The sequence below is a fragment of the Poeciliopsis prolifica genome, unplaced genomic scaffold, assembly GCF_027474105.1.
Source record: "Poeciliopsis prolifica strain line A6 unplaced genomic scaffold, Auburn_PproV2 SCAFFOLD090, whole genome shotgun sequence".
In the NCBI taxonomy this organism is placed as follows: domain Eukaryota; kingdom Metazoa; phylum Chordata; class Actinopteri; order Cyprinodontiformes; family Poeciliidae; genus Poeciliopsis; species Poeciliopsis prolifica.
Genome location: NW_026562465.1, coordinates 660,194 through 680,381, shown reverse-complemented (window position 1 = coordinate 680,381; position 20,188 = coordinate 660,194). Strand labels below are relative to the sequence as shown.

At 39.1% G+C, this 20,188-nt stretch overlaps 2 protein-coding genes across 5 annotated transcripts; one reads left to right on the top strand and one right to left on the bottom strand.

Annotated features, from left to right (window-relative positions):
• Positions 1-613: 613 nt before the first annotated feature.
• mos (v-mos Moloney murine sarcoma viral oncogene homolog) lies at positions 614-2,676 on the bottom strand. Its single transcript, XM_055022780.1, has 2 exons — positions 1,613-2,676; positions 614-977 (listed from the first exon to the last, which is right to left on the bottom strand). The coding sequence occupies exons 1-2, from the start codon at positions 2,620-2,622 to the stop codon at positions 905-907; spliced, it is 1,083 nt and encodes a 360-aa protein (XP_054878755.1). The 5' UTR covers positions 2,623-2,676; the 3' UTR covers positions 614-904.
• Positions 2,677-4,667: 1,991 nt separating this feature from the next.
• Positions 4,668-18,074, top strand: alg14 (ALG14 UDP-N-acetylglucosaminyltransferase subunit). 4 transcript variants are annotated; one of them, XM_055022785.1, is made up of 6 exons: positions 4,668-4,844; positions 5,064-5,215; positions 8,444-8,566; positions 13,213-13,301; positions 14,435-14,500; positions 17,437-18,074. In XM_055022785.1, exons 1-5 carry the CDS (start codon positions 4,703-4,705, stop codon positions 14,487-14,489), a joined length of 561 nt encoding a protein of 186 aa, XP_054878760.1. In that variant the 5' UTR covers positions 4,668-4,702; the 3' UTR covers positions 14,490-14,500; positions 17,437-18,074. The 4 variants fall into 4 exon arrangements, with proteins under 4 accessions (XP_054878760.1, XP_054878759.1, XP_054878757.1 ...); XM_055022784.1 differs by lacking the exon at positions 17,437-18,074 and adding an exon at positions 15,408-17,073; XM_055022782.1 differs by lacking the exons at positions 14,435-14,500; positions 17,437-18,074 and adding exons at positions 12,219-12,270; positions 12,609-12,794 and having other exon boundaries at positions 13,213-13,606.
• The last annotated feature ends 2,114 nt before the right edge of the window (positions 18,075-20,188 follow it).

Sequence of the window (20,188 nt, the reverse complement as noted above, 5' to 3'; positions counted from 1 at the left end):
AGCCATCTACCAGGAAGTTTTCGCTCCAACTAAGTACTGAACATGCCCATACTTTTCTTGATCATACTTTTCAATTGGCCACCATTTCTAAAAATCCTTTTTTATTATTGGTCTTAAAAAATAATATTCTAAATTTCTGAGACACTGAATTTGAGGTTATTAGTTTTCAGTTATAATTATCAACATTAAAAGAAATAAACATTTGAAATATATCAGTCTGTGTGCAATAATATACAAGTTTCACTTTTTGAATGGTATTACTGATGTAAGTATGATATTCTAATTTTATGGTCTGTAAATAAGGAAGATTTAGAGATAACATGTCTAGGCATTTGTGTTATTGTATATTTTCCTATGCTGATTGTTGATGGGAGAGTTTGATTTGTATTTTCCTGCTTATATTTAATCAAGCAGAAAACAGGAAGCTGTAACATCACACACAGCCTTTTGGAGAGTCTCAAGTTAGGACATTGCACATTTAGGTTTCTAAAAATAGAGCAGTGTGTGCAGATAAGCCTCATCATTCATTACATCTGCTTTAGATACAGAGTCATTGTTTGGTTTGAAAAGAACTGGGATGTCCAGGATGACACCAGGAGTCATGCAGTCTCCATCAGAATTAGGCAGTCACTTCTGCTTTTATTAGCTAAAATAAGTCAAGATCACTAGAAGTCTCATGGATGCAGCATAAACAGCCCCAAGTCTCAAAGTTAGATATGTTCACAACAACACTGTCCTCACGCATATGCCTGGTTCCAACACCTGGCAACAGATCCAGCCATTGCAGGATGTAGCAATCCAGCCTCACTCAAGTCCATTCCAATCTGTCAACCTCTTCAGTGCTTGTAATGCTTCAGGGTACCTTGTGATGTTTAGATATGTTGGCTCTTATTGATGGAAAATACTAACTAAATTTTAAAAAAAACTGCATAGAGTCCAAAACAAAGAAAAATGATTGTCCAAAAATGCATTTCCTCCTGGGAATGAAAAAGAAAACAATCTCAATGGAAGTACATGCTGCCAAACTGAGTGACATATTTCTAGAATTTATTCATATCAACAATAATTACTTTAAATTTAACATACAAATAGTCATCTAAAAACCAAAAACTTAAGTAGGAACTGAAATGTTTCCTAATAAGTACAGTATTCCAAGAAGAGGATTAGGGCCACTAAAAAAATTTTAAAAATCAGATTTTAATCAGATTTTTAAAATTTTAATCAAATTCTTTTTTGTCAGCAGCCCTAGTCTTCTTAACCATTGCCTAAAAATATATTTACAGCTTGAGAACTATAGTATGGGAATTGGGCCTAATGAATTAATATTAAATTTATGTGTGTGAGTGCGTGCGTGCGTGTGTGTGTGTTTTTATATATATATATATATGGTTACAACAATTTAAATGAAAATATTTGAATCAATTTTAGATAACAAAAAATACATGTGGAGTTGCTGGAAAAAAAAGGCTGGTCTGCTGACTGATTAGAAGGCAGAACCCAAGTCTTCACCTCCTCTGGACGTTTAAGTTTGAGGCACATTATGTCCCAACTGAGAGCTGCGAAACTCTCCAAAATAAGAATGAATAATAATAACAAAATAACACACAATCACCTAAGGGACCTTAGGAGCTCAAGCTGATGCAGCACATCCTCAGCACTGGGTCTGCAGCGGACATCTGCGCTCCAGCAGCGGCCCAGCAACGCCGCACAGCGCTTCCCCAGCACAGACAGAAACACCGAGTGGTCACATACAGACGGCCTCAGATTGTGCGCCACAACAGCATAAAGGACGTGTTGCCTGTCTCCCGTGTAGGGTGGCTCTCTGGTCAGAAGCTGCCACATGGTTATCCCCAACGAGAAGATGTCCGCTTTAGGAGACACCTGCTCCCCTTTGAGCAGCTCCGGGGCTCGGTGTGAATACGTGCCACATCCGTGGCTGACCTGGGGGCTGACGGCGCTCACTTCACAGTCACGCTCCAGCTTCAGGGAACAACCAAAATCGGCAATTTTGCACACTTCTCCCCGTGACACCAGCACGTTGGCTGGTTTGATGTCCAGATGCACAACGCTGTGGGAGTGAAGGAAGCTCAAGCCCTTCACGATGTCCGTGGAGAACTTCAGCCAGCGATCCTCCCCGAGCTCCTCCGAACTCTCATATATGATCTGCTGCAGATTTCTGCTGCCCACGAACTCCATGACGATGGCTCCGATCGCTTCCTCCTCCAGGTCCGCCAACACGCACGTACTTGCGGCGATGATGCGCACGACGTTTTTATGGTGGAGATGTGCGGCGTTCAGCTCAGCCCAGAAACTCTGTCGGGAGGCCAGTTTGTTCTTTGTGCTCTTTTTTACTTTCTTCAGCGCAACAGTTTCCCCGAGGTACTCCGCCTTGTACACGGAGCCGAAGCCCCCGGAGCCCACAACCTCCACGGAGCGCAGCTGATCCCATTGAATCACGGAGGACCAGAGGCGGCTTGCGACTTTACCATGAAACCGCTGGGGAGGGACCTGCAGGGTGGGCCCTAGGGACAGCTGAAAGAGCGGGCTGCTCCAAGCCGCGATGTCTGCCGACGGGTAGACGTCTTTCCGTAACAGGCGCGTGACGGGAATTGGAGAAGGCATGGCGCGTGATTTCACACGGGTGTCTTCACCTCATCCAATTAATCATGCCCTGGAGGCAATGCATGCTGGTTAGTCTCTGTCGTTCTTCAAAATATTTATGCAGTCATGCGAAAGATCAAATATATCAAAAACAATTTTAGACAGCTCAGCCCAGCTCTGCAGTAATTTAGCAGGGAATGGTGCTCAGGGTGGCATTGGCTTATTTTTTTAAACTTTCAAATGAAATAACAATGTTTATTAATACAAAATAAACTATAAGGATGTAAACAGAGACATATATAAAATGTTGAGTAATTAAGCTCAGATTTATATAAACATGAGCTCTACATTGCAGAAATCTAAAAATAAGTTTCCAGTCTCTGGAGTCATTTCTTTAAATATAAAATCAATCAAGTTAGGGAAGCAATGAAAATATTTACTCAAGTAGAAGAAAAAAATTCAGTGCAAGTGTAACCGGATCCGATCTGCGTTGTGCTGGTTTTAAATGATCAGGCCGTGGTTCACCTTTAAAAGGGTTTATTCTGACAAGAATAACAAATAGAAATAACCGTGTTACAGGCTGCCCGCTCCAAGCCCTACATAAACAAAAGTACATAACAGAAATTAACTTAATAAATCTATAAATAAACTGGATGTATTTAGATACAAAATAAATAATGCACACCTCTCCCACAGGACAACATGACAAAAGGGGGGGTCTAAGGGACGCAAACATTTTAAAGGCAATACCACAGAGGAAGAAACAAAAGGGGAGGGGCTTCCGTTCTTAAAGTAACACAGTTAAAACAATAACAGAGATTTTCAGTCAGGTAGGAACCCATACAAATAACCAAAGAAAAACATTTTGAGTAATTATAACAACATATAAATTCAACCAGGTTACACAATAACCAATAGCTACTATAAGTTACCCAATAAGTTAATGTAATGTTAAATAGGCTACATTTATATTTATGAAAATATGATTGTAATAACCATATTGTTGTTTTAAAAATCATATTTAAAGACTGTGTGACTGTTTCCATGGTGGAACCAATGTTCCATTCATTGTTTGGTTTAGATCAATATTTTCAGCTACACTCCATATTTAGAGCCCAATACACCATCTCCTCTCTTTTCCCAGTTAGTGAGAAAGACTTGGAGAAACCTGCTTCAGCATTGGTAAAAGAAGATGTATGCAGACTGCTACCAAATCCTCAGGATTTATTGTTGATGAAGAGAGGAAGAAAAACAGTGAAAGACCTTTTGATAAAGTAATTTGTTTCTAAGGAATGGAGGAGGAACTGATTAATCCAGGCAGCTGAAATATTCCCCAGCCCCTCATAACTTTGGCAAATAAAGAGCAACGTTTCAAATTCTCAATGATTTTGTGCGATAGTATGTTTGAGCCACCAAAAATGAGCAACGAAAAATGTCTTTATCCAGTAATCTGTCATATGTTTAACAGCAGGAGATTTTTCAGAAAGTGTGTTAAATTTTAGTGTACCTAAGCATACTTTAAGTCAGACTAATCATCAGTATACTTCAAGTTCTCTTAGGATTAGTTAACTTAAAGTGTGACATTTTGGAACAACTAATTGTGTGCTTAGTGTATTTTAATAGTATTTAAAGTGTACTAAATGTACTTTTTGAACAACTTACAGTACACTTAGTATGCTTTAAGTATATTATTTTTTATGTAATATAAACGAGCTTGATTAGTATATTTTGAGTGTACTATTTTTGTGATTGAATTACATTTAAAATATATTTAAAATGTATTTTAGTGATATTGGCATTACATATCTTATTTAGTTGTGTGATTACAGTATGCTATAATTCCATTTTTGGTTTATTGTAATTGCTAATGAAGTGGACTTTTAGTTAGTTAATGTGTTTTACTATCCTGCTTTGCCACTTTGTACATTAATGCTTCTTGAACGCTTTTTCTTCTGCAGCACTGAAAAAGCAAAAACGCAGATTTTATGGAAGTTGAGTTGTCACTGAAACAAACCACAGGGGGCGCAATGCAACAGAATTAATGCCATTCAGAAGAAGAAGTAATGTCTTTTGGTCTAAAACTGCTTCCGTAGTTGCTGTCATGTTGCTTTTTGGGGTTATGTTATCTTTTTTCCTGACAGCTTTATTATTTCTTCTTCGGGTTTATTTTGTCTTCAATTCGGGATCTAATCATCCGCCCAAAACCAGAAGCCATGTTGCGGTTCTGGTCGTTGCAGGATCAGGTAAGATTCAACATGGAGGCAGGCAGTTGGTCAGGTCCACAGCTGGAACAGTCTCTTCTGGCTCGCACCACCGTGTCTGACCAGATCAGGACAGGTGTCCTGTGTTCACTTTAGTGACCATCATCAGTAAAAAGAAACTGGTGACCAAGTGTCCCTGGGTGATGCAGCTGCATGTTGATTTCGTTTCTCTTCCTGTTTGTCTGCTCTCCGTGTTTCCAGGTGGTCACACCACCGAGATCATGCGGCTGATGGAGAGCCTCTCCGCTGCCTACACACCTCGACACTACGTGATCGCTGACACTGACAAGATGAGTGAGGAGAAAATTGTCGCCTTTGAAAGTTCTAAACCAAAGTCAGACGCTGACGTCCAGGTACAGGCACTGATGTGTCGATTTTACTGCGGTAGTAAGTAGCAGGGAGAACCAGAGCAGCTGCTGAAATCTATCGTTGAAACCAAAAGTTCACTGACATCTGATTTTCTCACTGACTGAAGTTAAATCAGAGGGAACTTCTCGTGTTGGATCAGCTTGAATTACCTGAATGGTTAAATGCCACAATAGAGAGAGAGAGAGAACATGTCAAGGATCTTTTTAATAATTGACTTCAAAATCAGAGGTTTAAGTACAGAATAATTACTATTTCTGTAAATAGTGACTGAAAACCCAGATAATGACATCATGGGTTTAGAAACTTTTGATTGACTGGCACAGTTAATTGGAGATAGATCTGGAAACCCCTGCTTTCTGTGACATGATGCCCTCATCAGCGCCTCCTAACTACAATTTTTTAAGTGAGAATAAAAAACATGAAAAAGGAGGAGGCGTGGCTTGTATATTTAAGAAAACCATAAATTGTAGTAAAATCTCTTTGGGTCATTTCACCTCTTTTGAGTATCTAAGAATTGAGATTGAAGGCCACAAATGAACTTTGACACTAACTTTATACAAAACTCCAACATACGTGGAACATTTCTTTACTGACTTGAATGATCTTCTATCTCTCATATGCATTGATTATGATTGATTAATAATTGTTGGTGATTTCAACATTCATGTGGACAAACCCCAAAACAGAGGGGCAAAAAAGCTTTTAATATTTTAGAAAATTTTGGTTTAACACAACATGTGAAACAAGCAACACACACTCAAGGACACACACTGGACCTGGTTATCAGTAATGGTGTGAATATTTCCAATGTCTCTGTAACTGAAATCGCACTGTCGGATCACTTTGCTGTTATCTATGAAAGTTATTTATTCTTTGACCCACTTGGACAAACAGCAATGATATCCATATAAATACGGACTGTGGGAGAACCACAGTGCTGGTTCTGTTGGACCTCAGTGCAGCTTTTGACATATTACTGAATCGACTGGAGAGTTGGGTCGGACTCTCCGGTCCAGTGCTTCACTGGTTGGAATCCTACATAAAGAACAGGGATTTCTTTGTTTCAATTGGAAACTTCTCATCAAAGAGGTCAAAGGTCACATGTGGGGTGCCCCAAGGTTCAATCCTAGGACCCCTCTTATTCAATATTTATATTGTCCCACTAGCTCAGGTTATAATAGGAAATAATATTAGCTACCATAACTATGCAGATGACACACAGCTCTACATCACAATGTCACCAGGTGACCTTTGACCCCATCCAATCACTGAATAAATGTTTAGAACAGATAAATGTGTGGATGTGTCAAAACTTTCTCCAGCTGAACAGAAACAAAACTGAAGTCATTATTTTTGACCTACAGAGGAACGAACTAGAGCTATAGATCTAAAGCTATAGATCTAGAGCTATAGATCTAGAGTCAATGCACAGCTTCAGTTATTACAACTAAAAACTAGAGATCAGGCCCAAAACCTGGGAGTAGTGACGGACTCGGACTTGAACCTTACGAGCCACATAAAGACAATTACAAAGTCAGCCTTCTATCACTGAAGAACATCTCCAGGATTAGAGGACTAATGTCTCAGCCAGATCTAGAGAAACTCATTCATGCGTTTATCTTTAGTCGCATTGATTATTGTAACAGCGTCTTCACAGGCCTGTCCAACAAATCAATCCTCCAGCTGCAGCTGATCCAGAAGCTGCTGCTCCTGTTCTCACTAAAACCAGGAAGATAGAGACATAACAGCAGTTTTAAAGTCCCTCCACTGGCTCCCTGTAGCTCAAAGAATAGATTTTAAAATACTGTTGTTAGTTTATAAATCACTGAATGGTTTAGCACCACAATACATTAAAGATCTGCTGTTGTTGTATCAACCTTCCAGACTCTCAGGTTCTGGTTCTGGTTCTGCTCTGCATCCCCAGAACCAGAACCAAAAGAGGAGAAGCAGCTTTCAGCATCTATGCACCAAAAATTTGGAACAAACTTCCAGAAAACTGTAAAACAGAGGAAACCCTGACTTCCTTTAAATCTCAACTAAAAACACATTCTGTTTAGAATTGTTTTTGAAATGTAATATGAAACAATATATTGTTTATTCTATGTTGCATGACTTTGTGTTTATGATGTAAAGCACTTTGAAATGCCTTGCTGCTGAAATGTGCTATACAAATAAAATTTGATTTGATATAACTAATACCGTTACTATACAAGTATATTCAAAAAGTTGGGCCTGATCAAAAGATTCAAAATTCTAGGGAGCCTAGGTGTGAATAACAACAGAGGAGAATACACAGTGTGAATAAGAAAAAGTACAATTTAATAATATAAACAATTGTGGATCCACATGTACAATTGAACATGCGTGATATTTTTTTTAAAACAAAAAATAAAATGAAATAAAGAACAGTATTTTCCAATGTGTCAGTTAATTCTCTTTAGTATTTCAAGGATAGTGACCAGTCGGGTCACTATCTACTGGGTTCTCTGGGCTGGGGCTCGCCATCCAAATTCAGAAGAAGCAGGTCTTGAGGTCTCTGGTCACTCCAGGCCAAAAGTGCACCGACATGGGAAAGAAAAAAAATCCTGACCTGGAACATCTTAGAATTTAAGATGTCAATATCTATTAAGCCTATGTATCAATAAAGTATGTTATAATTCAGAGATCTTCCATCATTGCTCAAGTTTTTCTTTTCAGGTTGTACAACAATTGTCAGTTTATCAGAAAACAATGTTACCGACACATCAGTAAAACTAAAGAAATTAGCTTAATATGTGGTCAAGAAAAATAATATATATTTCAATCTAAAAGTGCCAGTATATCTACAACACTATAAATTTATTGTGATGCAAACAGAAAAAGCACTTAACTGAAATAGAACCGTTGAACTATTAGGACTAAAAGAAAAATAAACACAAAATAAAAAGTTGGGATTCCCCTGGTTAACATCTGAATTTATGGATTAAATTGTTGTTAGATGATCTTCAACACCACATTGATGCTAAAAATCTTCCAATGTGGCTATTTGAAAACAATTCTGCAAAAACTAGACATCACTCCTCCACAATGATAAAAATTACTCATTGCCTGTTATCTCAAACACTTCTTCTTGCCAGCTATGAAGCAGGAAGTTGTCAGGTTTAGAGAGTAATTATTTACTTTCTTTTACAGATCCAAAAGAAAAAAATCCTGACTATGTTTTAACTGTTTAGTTCACCATCAACCGGATCCCACGGAGCCGAGAGGTGGCCCAGTCATGGAGTTCCTCTGTTGTTAGTACCCTGAACGCTCTGAGATACTCCCTCCCTTTGGTGTTCAGACTCCAGCCTGATGTGGTGAGTGACCCAAAACCTTGACAGAAACATGTTTTTTGATTCTCTCTGCACATTTGTTACCTGTAATGTTCACTGACATAAAATTCTAGGACAGGATCTACTTCATAACATGTTCACTTACCTGAAATATATTAACTCCAACAAGTATTTATTTAAAGTGTGATTTATTTCATAAAATTTTCTTGTCACCTTTATTGTTCACTCTGAAACGTTTTAAAAATGACAAATGTATGATATTTTACTTTTTTAGTGTCATCCTTGAGAAAATCTGTGTCCAGCTGTTTGTTTATTCAGCTCTGACCTGAGCTCCCTGTAACAGGCGGTTCATTTCTTCTCTATTTGTTGCCTTTTTGCCGCTGGTTCATGTTCATCTTCAGAGTTTGTTGCCTTGCTGAGCTCCTCTCCTGGAGTTTCCTCCTCACCCTCTTGAAGTCGCTCCTCTTCTACAGCCTCCCCTTCTGTGCTTTCATTATTTACCTCTTGTGATGTTTCTGTAACTTGTTCCCTCACTTGTCGGTCCACCGTGGTCTTGCTGTATCGCCTCTTTAATTGAGGCGCATGTGGGTCTGATGTTGTGGCGTTTACCTCGCAGTGACCCGGATTCAGCTTTGGAACCCAGTCTGGATTGAGCTCATTCACTTCATAGGACAGTTTGCCTTGAAGAGGAGACATCAGAACACGCATCAGTATTGATACTGTAAATTATAACACTAGAAAACTTAAACAGTTTACTTAGCAATAATTGAATAACCTTGATGTCCACTGACAAAACTCGGACTATGCTACATAAAAAATAAAAGCCCAACCTAAACAAGGTTGACCCACTTAAATGAACTCAACAGAATTGAACATGAGTAACCTGGACAAATCATAGCTAAACATTATGAAACACCAACAACAAAGGAATTTAGAAACTCACCTGAATGGACTTGTCTGGAGCAAACTTTTAGGTATTTTGAGATGTTGGAGAAGGTGATATTCGGATGTCTCACTGCTGATACCAGGACATTCGTCTCCTTTTTGTTAACTCCGATAGCTTAGCTCCCTGGTGTTGTTCACAAGCAGAAAAACTGTGAAACTAAAGTCTGTTTTCCATCTTTTTATCGTTTTGGTCATGTGATCGAACATTGACCCAATAACGCTGCAAGTTTGTACCATTGCTAAGTTATTTTAAGTAACTTAAAATATTCAAAAATTTAAAATATTTGTGAGACAGTCGGCTTTGTTCTATTCTTGGTTATGTTTGTGGCCAAACAACACGGCACTCAGCTCTCTTCCGCCTAGAGCAGTGACGTCACGCCCCGAAGCTCTATACAAATTATATTTGATACAATTTTCTTGTTAAATCGTGACAGATTATGGCCACCTCATATACAGTATGTGCATCAGTCTGTAATCCAGATGGTCAGTCCTCCCCATCCATCCGTCCGTCCGTCCGTCCGTCCGTCCGTCCGTCCGTCCGTCCGTCCGTCCGTCCGTCCGTCCGTCCATCCATCCATCCATCCATCCATCCATCCATCCATCCATTCTTTTTTTTGTTCTAATTGCCAGCCTGCCATGGTGGTAGGTGCGTTTCTCCAATTCACACGCCACTTCATACTTTTATCCGCATTTGGCCTTTGGCCAATCATTTGCAAAACATTTGCAGAATGTTTTGCTGCAAATTGTAAACAGGGTCACAAGAAACTTGTTGAGTAAAGAAGACGTAAACAAACTCCTAAAAATTTGAGAAGACTCAAACATGAAGCTGTCAGGAACCCATTATCTTCTTCCAGAACTGCAACCTACCTGGAGTTCCAGAAGTACAAGATGTTCAGAGCTCAGAGACATGGCCAAGGTAAAGAAGGCTGAAACCTGACCATCACTGAACAAGAGATATTGTTGAAATGTCAAAACCGGACCAAGACAGATTTTAAGAAAGATTTTCCAAAGCTTTATGGACTGATGAGATGAGAGTGACTCTTTATGGACCACATGGATGGACCTGCTCTTTACTCCACAGTAATGGGCACAGAGCTCCACGGCAGCAAGGCGAGGTACTGGTATGGGCTGGTATCATTAAAGATGAAATAGTTGGACCTGTTCAGGTTCAACATGGATTCAAAATCAACTCCCAAACCTGCTGACAGTTTTTAGAAGACACTTTCTTCAAGCAGTGATACAGGAAAATATCTGCATCTTTCAAGAAGACCATGATTTTTATGCAGGACAATGCTCCATAACATGCATCAAAGTACTCCACTATGTGTCTGGCCAGTAAAGGATTTAAAGATGAAAGAAGAATGAAGTGGCCCCCTTCCTCACCAGAACTAAACCCCATAGAGAAATTGTGAGCTTTTCATCACATCTCTGATCCAATGTGTCTAGGAGGCTGAGGTTGCTGCTGCACAAAAAGTTGATCGTTAACAGATCAAGAAACTGACAGAATCTATGAGTGAAAGGCTTATAACTGTTATTGAAAAGATAGGTGGTTATATTGGTCACTGATATATTTTTCAAATGTCAGAAAAGTTTGTCAATTTTAAGTTGTGTATTTAGTATTCTCACTTTAAAGATAACAACAAACAAGTGAGATGGGAAAAGTTTCAGTTTGAATTCAGTTGCACAATAATTCTGCACACATAGATATTGTACTAAAAAAGCCAAAATCTCACTTTTACTTTCTTAAATATTCAGGTTTGAGAGGTTATTAACATTTTGGATTGACAGAGAGTGCAGTAGATGTTCAACAATGAAATTAATTCTCAAATCTACAATTTGAGTAATAATTGTGCAGACACACTAAGTAGTAGCATTGATGTTCTCTGTAGGTGGCTGCCAAAGAGCAATCCAAGTTGTAGACTCAAATCAAATTTGTTGGACTTCTTTGGCTTCCTGTGATTACATTTTCTTGATTTTATACATCTGGACCCTAAAAAACTGTACAGTAAGTGATGGCTAAGACCTTTACTTAAAACATCACAGCACAATGCAATACTAAAATGTTGAGAAGCCTTAACAATAATAGTTAACAGTTGGCTCCCACCTGCAGTCCTTTTGTGGTTGACCCCGAGCCATAGATCCAGCTCTCTGGCGCCAGGCCTCGTATCTCCCCCAATCCTCCTTTCATCCGGTCCTTGTCTCAGGCCCGGGAGGACCCTCCTCTTCATCTGGCCAACATGCACAATAATGTTGAGTGAAAGTGTTACGACTGGCGCCCTTTAATTATGCAAATATGAGTGTGCAGGTGCCTGTCTCTGATTGGTTCCCGAAAGACGACGGAGACGTCCCGGATGTGACGGATATAAAAGCTGAAGACGCGCACTTCCTGTCATCCATCCTCATCTCAACCGTCCACACTGTTTGTCTGTAAAATCATGTAAAGTCCTGGCGTTTGTAGGAGGGAGCTGCCCTTTATGTTTCATTAGTTTTCTCCTGTTTTTCTTAGTTAGGGAGGTAAGTTTTTGTCATTTAGTTTCTTTACTTTTAATTAGGTAAGTCGATTAATATTCATATAGCTTCCTTTTGTTTGTTGTTTTCGGCATTAGCTCACTCTGAAGTCATATGCTCCCCTTGTTGTAACATCTCACACCAAAGATGCATCTTTTTAAAAAAAATAAATAACATTATAAAATGTTCAACTTCATGTGTCTTTGCTGCTTGAGCTCTGAAGAGGATGGATCCTTCGTGTTATGACCTGGCCACCCCTAGACGGGTTGTAACAGGCAAGTTCCAGCTCAGGTCACTTCAACCTTCCTCTCTCGGTTTCCTTGGGGCTACTCCTCTCTTATGCATCCTTGCTACCGCTGCTCAGAGCTTCTGGCTGCAAATCAATGCTGGTACCTGGTTGATCTCTGCATGCCTAGTTCCCATCTTTTCAGCAGTTTACTGTCTTGCCTCCCAGTCCCTGGCAAGCAGGCTCAGTGTTGACAATGCCCTCATTGTTTCTGTTTCTCTCTGTCCTGTGTTCTGTCCAGCCGCCCCGTTATTTCCATCTTTCATCGCCACAGATGGGATAAACTTATGTAATTAGTTATAGGTGTCTCCCTGTGACTAATTACAGGGAGGCAAGACAGCAAGCTGCTGAGAGAACGGTCACAGTTGAGGATGACTGGCACTGACAGTTGCGAACGAGCCATCGGCTTGCAGCCAGAATCCCTGAGCAGCAGCAATGCGGATGCGAGCGTCAAGGCCTGTGACAAGGTTCACAGCCAGGGAGAGAACCAGTAACCTCAAGCTCAGTCAGGGAGTGAGTCCTTCAATAAATAATGCAACTGACAAACCTAGAAAGTTAAAACCAAAACCTACATATAAATAAAAATGGCTACCGTTCCACGTATCTTTGGGAATAATGGTATAACATGTTTATTACCCACTGGAGAAAATCACATTGGAATGAAAAACTATGAATCAGTATTGGCCGGTAAGAATCCCAATCACTTCATCTCTATTTCAACTTTGTGTTCATAGCATGAGAAGCATTTTGTCTAAATGTTGCCTTCAACTTTGAATAAGTGTGTTTACAACATCCATTTCTCCGATTAAAGCCAACTTTACATTGCATGCCCCATTTACCATCCTGAAGAGACAAACATGCTCTGATCTTTGTCAGTGTTACATCCTGGAAATGTGCTCAGCCCTCTCTTTGTTTCTTTGTGTTTTCACAGGTGCTGTGTAATGGTCCAGGGACCTGCATTCCTCTATGTATAACTGGACTTTTCCTCAGAATTCTGGGAATAAAGAAAGTCGGGATAGTGTATGTTGAAAGCATTTGCCGAGTGCAAACACTGTCTTTAACTGGCAGGATCCTGTACCTGATATCTGACTATTTTTTTGTGCAGTGGTCATATCTGAGGGACAAATACCCCAAAGCCATTTTTCTGGGAAGAATAGTTTGATAGGTGGTAAAACATGTATGCTCAGTTGCACACATGCAAAGAAAGGACTTAATGTCTGCTGTTCCACCTATGTATTTTCATACTTGCTGTTTTCAGATGTATACACAATTAAAGTTGAAATATGAAAGAGGTCAACCTCCTGATTAAACCTGTCTGCAAATTCTGAATGTGGTATTCTTAAAATTGATCCTGTCATGCTAAGAAACCCTGGCGAAAAATAAATACACTAAGTATTTAAAATTTTAGTATACGTTGGAATACACTAAAGTCAGCATACTTTAAGTCAGACAAATCATGAGTATAAATTGGTGCACTTTAAGTTTACTTAGAATTAATTTAAAGTGTAACATTTTGGAACTTATGTTGTGCTTAGTGTATTTTCATAATATTTGAATTGGATTAAAGTGTACTTTCATGTATGTTATTTAGAGCAATTGAAGTTGTACTTGGTATACTTTAAGTGTATTGCTTTTTATGTAATACAAATGTGCTTGATTAGTATATTTTGAGTGTACTATTTTTGGGGGGCATGACAGAAAATAATTGAGAAACACTGCTCTAACTTGATTTGTATATAAAGCATTAAATACATTTGGGCTGAAACAGTGTCCTTAGGAATACTGTTGGGTACTGGAAAAGATCCAACATTTACTTTATCATTTCTTTGTCCTGCTTTGTTTCTTTGGTTTATTTGATGATTTCATAAGATTTGAAAGACTAGGGAAGCAAGTTCATGCCATCGTCTAATCCAGTGTTGCTCAAAGTGAGTCCTTGAGGGCCACCTGCTCACGTTAGTTTTCTCCCAGGTCTTACGTTAAGTCCTCCAGTCTTATTACGTCATTCTGTTCGTCCCCCATCTTATGTTTCATGTCTCTTGTCTCTCAAACTGTTTAAGTATAGAAATGTAGTCATCCATGATAGGGTTAGGTTGGGATGTCTGGATTGTTGAGATTTTTGTCATCAAATCATCATTACCTTCATTTCTACCTAGGTCTACCGCTTTTCTCCTCACCATCTACACCCCACTTCATGACAGAAGCACCTGACCAAAATAGAGGTGAGGTTAGCAGCTTCAGATGTGGAAAAAGGCATTATGGGCACAATTGATCGAGAGAGATGGATCCAGCAGCAGTTGGAGTTAGTGATGGCCAAATAAAGCCTCATGAAGCATCCCAGCCCATTGCTTCATCCAAAGGTTCATTACTCAGTGGTTCATTCATTTCTCACTAGTGACAACTGCTGTGAAAACTGACAGCCGAGTCACTCAGATAGACATACTTAACCCTCTGATGCATGAGTGAATGACTACAGTCTTGTGTGAGTGGGTCTTTTTGACGTGGGTTACAATTAATGTGTTTTTGTTACTTTTATCATTTTAATTCAAAATTAGTATGATAATTTAATTTTGTTACTATTGCAACAACACATCATCAGTAGGGCAAAACTAACCTGTCTCACGACGGTCTAACCCCAGCTCACATTCCCTAATAGTTGGTGAACAATCCAACGCTTGGTGAATTCTGCTTCACAAGAAGCAGAGAACAAGAAGACAGTTTCTTTGTTCTTCCTCTTTCATTTCCATAGATGTAATGATTTCCTTTTCTCCTGTGACCTTTGTTTTATTTCACAGAAGAATTATTTCATGTTTGAAATATTTAGATTTTTCAAGTTTTTTAATGTTTTTAGAATAATTTGTAGAACATTTTTAAAACAAAATGACAACAGCAATGATGAAATGTCAATAAGGGACAATGTCAACATCCGTTATGTGTGTGGGCATGGGGGGGGGGTGCGAAAGCACATTTCTTGAAATTAGATAGCTACCCAAGCTGGTTAACATTTCTGACTGTATTCTTATGCTATGTGTATCATGCATGTGAGTTTATGTATGCATGGGCATTTATTTATCCATCCATCCATCTATCCATCCATCCATCCATCTTCTTCTGTTTATCTGGGGTCAGGTTGTACGGGTAACAGCCTAAGAAGGGAGGCCAAGACTTCCCTCTCCCCAGCCACTTGTTCCAGCTCCTCCAGGGGAATTCCAGGGCATTCAGAGGCCATTTGAGAAACACACTCCCTCCAGCATGTCCTGGGTCTTCCTCTGTGCCCAGAACACCTCACCAGTGAGGCATCCTGGAGGCATCTTGACCAGATGCCCCTCACTGGCTCCTCTCAACGGGAAGGAGCAGTGGCTCTAATCTGAGTTCCTCTTGGATGACTGAGCTTCTCATCCTATCTCTCAGGGAGAGCCCAGACACACTACGGGGAAAACTCATTTTGGCTGCTTGTATCCGTGACCTTGTTCTTTTGGACGTGACCCAAAGCTTCATGACCAGATGAGGATGGAAACGTCGATCGACCGGTAAATCAATAGCTCTGCTTTTTGGCTCAGCTCTCTCTTCACTACGACAGACCGGCACAGAACCCGCTTCACTGCAGATGCCGCACCAATCCGCCTGTCACTATTTTTCCCTCATTGGTGAACAAGATCCCAAGATACTTGAACTCTTCAACCGAGGGCAAGACACCCACCCTCCCCCCCCCGACCCAGAGAAGGCACTCAATTCTTTTCCAGCTCATTTATTTTTGCCTTTATTTACGTAGCTATGAATTTTAGTTTTATCTATTGAAAAGATAAAAGAAATAACCTTGAACATATTGATCAACAGGTTTTGCATGTCATTCAACACATTTTCTCTCTTTGATTTTCTCATCCAGGGTGTCAGACACACAGACACACACACACACACACACACACACACACACACACACAAATAATACACATGCACAATAAAATATAGGTGGTAATGTTAGCTAGTTGGTTGGATAACTGGTGTTGGCTAACGTTGAAGAAGGCTTAATATGTTGAGTTGTGACAATAACACTGTTACAGTATTCATGATTGACACACACACACATTTGTGAGGTAAAAATAAAGATAATACTTATATGTAAGACTTCTTGATGTGTAAAAATATTATTATTCAGGGTGACACTTAGTGTGTATAGTTCACAAAAAAATGTTTTCCTGACAGTCACAGCTGGTAAGAAACAAAGATTCCCATTAAATTCCATAGGAAATGAATGTGGGCCACTTATAGAAGAATGGGGTAGTAATATAAAACATGATATATCTTAAAATGTACAAAAGGTCAATTAAAAATTTGAATTGTGTGATGTAACATATTTTTTGAGGAATACCTGGAATATGAAGCGATGAAAACTTTGCATTACAAAGATTTTGCAAAAATATGGCCTCACCGGGTCCAAAAGGACCCACTTATGCATCAGAGGGTTAAAAAAATTAGTAAATGCAATATTGTCACAAAGTTTGCTTCCTGAAACTAAAGTTCTTAAAAAGTTATCTTTTTCTTGGATTTCTATTGCTTCTCTGATCTGATCCCTTATATTTTTACTCATCAGCCAGAATTTTACTCTTCCAACAGCTCTAAGTCTTTTTTTCCACTGCAAGACTGATATATATTTGCATAACAAAGAAAAAGTGGAACTTTCAAGAAGTTGAGAATTTTGGAGATGAAGGGGTTAATTATTTTTATTTAAGAATCTTGTAATAAAAGAATCACACGATTATTTTATCTTGTGGGAATAAAATATTTTTTTCCTCTTGCTGGTTTTATTTCAGTCAAGTGTATTTGTGTAACACATTTCAGCAACAATGCAGTTTCAAAGTGCTTTACATAATAAAACACACAAGTATAAAGTCAGAAAACATAACATAATAATGTAGCTGGGGCATCTTGTCCTGGAAGTATGGTGCTGGGCACTCTTCTTCTTGCCCTCAGAGAGCTGATACCAATCAGAGAGCACAGCTGGTTTACTAGGGAGACAGGTAATCAGCATTTACATTTAAAAGCAGGAAGATCACTGAGGGTTTCATATCCCAGGCTGATGATTCATCCAGAGGTATGTTTATCATTTAGTGTATGGGGGTTTAGAATTATTTCTGATGCCTCCACTTGATTGTTGCAGGTAACAAACTTCTAGAGAAGACGTACAGAGCACCGTTAACTGTTTCCCTTTAGAGAAGGTAAAGGCAGTTTCTACTTATTATCTGGCTACTTACGTTGCTTGTCTAACTATCTTCTTTGTGTGAAGGTTGGCCTACTACTGTTTCAGTTTTAGTTTGTTTCAATTTCAGTGTTATTTTAGAATTTATTTTCTGGATAGTTATTATTGTTCAAAAGTATATTCTTTTTGGGGGGTTTTGTCTGAAGAAGGGGAGTTTTTTTTATCATCTAGCCCTCTTTAAGTCTGTAAAATAAAAGGACCTATGCTGTCCCTGGATCCCAAGCTGCTTTAATCTAGAGATTGAGGAGATGAGTGAAAGGGGAGTTTTTCTTTTAGTTGCTGTATTCACCAGGGATTTTTGTGCAAGTGTTTTTGTTGGACAACACTCGGGTGCATTTAGTTATATTTGTGTTTTCTTTATTATTATTCCTCCCCTAAGCAGTCATACTTTATTTAATTGGGTTTTAATTATGGTTTTCAGCTGTAAGGTTTCCAGGGCCAGCATAGACTCCTGGTTTTGGTGTGGTCATTGTTGTACAATAAAATAAACGGACTATTTTGCCCATAGGCTTTTGTGAGCTCAATAAAAAGTGTTTAATTTGCAACCCTGCCTCTGGTAATTTGTGCAAACTTATCTGTGTGATCTGGTAAAAAGAGAATTTAAGATTCTCCACACATCACTGAAGCTGTACCTAAGGTCACAATCCAAAGCTGTAAAAACCTGCAACAAACATTACATTTTGATGAGTGCCATCATTAATACTCATGAACTATGTTGGCCAAGGTTCCTTGCATTTCGGCCACTGCTGAAAACAAATGCGTGATGAAATACAATAAGCATGAAGCGGTAGGTCTTGTCACGCTTTTATTTTGAAAACCGACACGCAAAATGAAACAGTCATGAAACTCATGTGAGGCATTGTTTGTTGTCAGTCATTTGGTTTTTAGCAAGATGACACAAGCATCAAAGTGGGGCTTCATCTGACACACCCCCTTGGTACATGCCTGAAGCCTGGCTTCACATGGTCCATCACTACTGAATTTACTATAAATCATTTTTTCAATTCGATGAGTTCTAACTTTAAGTCTTCTAATAAACAGACCTTTACTTTGAATATCGATCGCCTCATTTTAACATGAGTGCACCATCACAAATATGATACTATGCTGCAGTTTGACAGGTAAATGTGATTATATATATGTGAACTAATATTAAAATAAATATTGATTAGTGTGTCCTTATTAATTGAGCTGTGAGTGTAGAAGGGCAACTGCACAGTTTCAGTGTTTGTTCTCAGATCTATAACCAGTACACTATTTAATATTTCAATGTGTTTCAAAACTTTTTAATTGTTTATTGTCCTTCTAGCAGGCCCAAACCGGCACCTTCATCACTATTATGTTTGTTTTTCAGCAGTTTGACCCAAAGCTGGAATCATGGACTACTGCGATACAGTCAAAAAGTGGCTTTGTTATGCAACAGAGCAGGAGGAAGGCATCAGGGAACCAAAGTGATACCAATCAGATTCAAATTTTGACTGAATATAAAATGTGTAGATCCACATTCAGATGATGGTTGAATCAACATTGATATAGTGCCAGTTATGTTGAAACCATAATGTTGATTCAACCTGTAAGTCACCGACCACTGTCGATATCGTTTCAATGTCAGGGTTTAATGTGGATTCAATGTTTCTGCCTAATGTTGTTTCAGCGTTGATTCACTCATATTTTCCCATCTGGGATAGCAACTCCATAGCAACTATCATGACAAGTTAGGGATGGTTCCTACAAAGATGGCAGTCAACTGCAAAGTTCCTGAAAGTGTGTTGTCACATGAGAACTATTTGTTGATCCCAATTTTCTTTAAAGAGTGATAGCTGTGAGCAGGAAAGATCTCCTGAAGCAGTCTGACAGAGAGGAGGAAATTCACACCATCTGTCATAATGGGCAACGTGAGGCATCACTGTGAGGATCAGAATCTTTGAGTTCCCCATTGCACTTAATACAACTGAGCCTGTTTTTGCGCAAATGCTTCTTCTAATTATCTGTAATACAAACTGTTACAGGAGATGTTTCCTGTCAGCATCCAACATCATCCATAATTTCTCTTTGAAGAATTTTGAATTAATACGAGCTACATTTATTTTTCCTCTGGGATCAATAAAGTATTTTTGAATTGAATTTGAGTTGAATCGTCCTTCTTCACAGAGAATGTGAAGAAGCCTCCCACTAAATACAATTTGTCTTTCTGTGACAGTCTCATAAAAATAATTCTCAGGGTTGTTCATAATGTTCTTGAATTTATGTAAAATCCTTCTTTGCACCAGTGATTCCACAGTCGTCCCCAGCAGAGAACCAGCCTTCTTCTTCAGTTTGGTGAACCTCTCTGAGTCCCTGGTTCTGCTACAGCAGCCCCAATAGATGACAGAAGAGATTACACTCTAGAAAACTCACTTCTCAAAGATATTCAGCATTTTGCTGCAAACTTTGAAGGATCTAAGCTTCCTCAAGAAGTACAGCGTGTTCTGTCTCTTCTTGTAGTCCAGTCTGTATGATAGGAAGGCTGTAGGTCAAAGGAGAGTGGAATGTCTATTTGACTGGAATAAAGAGAGAAGAATGACAAGCTTGTTCCAAAAGTCATTCTGTTAAAGAAAGTGTTCAGCTCATTTGATTTGTCCAGACTTCCTCTTTTTGGTTGAAGCCTGTGAGC

What these genes read in the sequence shown, in the direction of transcription:
- alg14 (XM_055022782.1), top strand. Translation starts at nt 4,703, where the DNA reads ATGTTGCTTTTTGGGGTTATGTTATCTTTTTTCCTGACAGCTTTATTA. An exon ending in TCTGGTCGTTGCAGGATCAG is followed by an intron (nt 4,845 to 5,063) that starts GTAAGATTCAAC and finishes CCGTGTTTCCAG; the next exon opens with GTGGTCACACCACCGAGATC. An exon ending in TCAGACTCCAGCCTGATGTG is followed by an intron (nt 8,567 to 12,218) that starts GTGAGTGACCCA and finishes TGAGCTCTGAAG; the next exon opens with AGGATGGATCCTTCGTGTTA.
- mos (XM_055022780.1), bottom strand. Translation starts at nt 2,622, where the DNA reads ATGCCTTCTCCAATTCCCGTCACGCGCCTGTTACGGAAAGACGTCTAC. An exon ending in GAGCTCCTAAGGTCCCTTAG is followed by an intron (nt 978 to 1,612) that starts GTGATTGTGTGT and finishes TTTCATTCCCAG; the next exon opens with GAGGAAATGCATTTTTGGAC.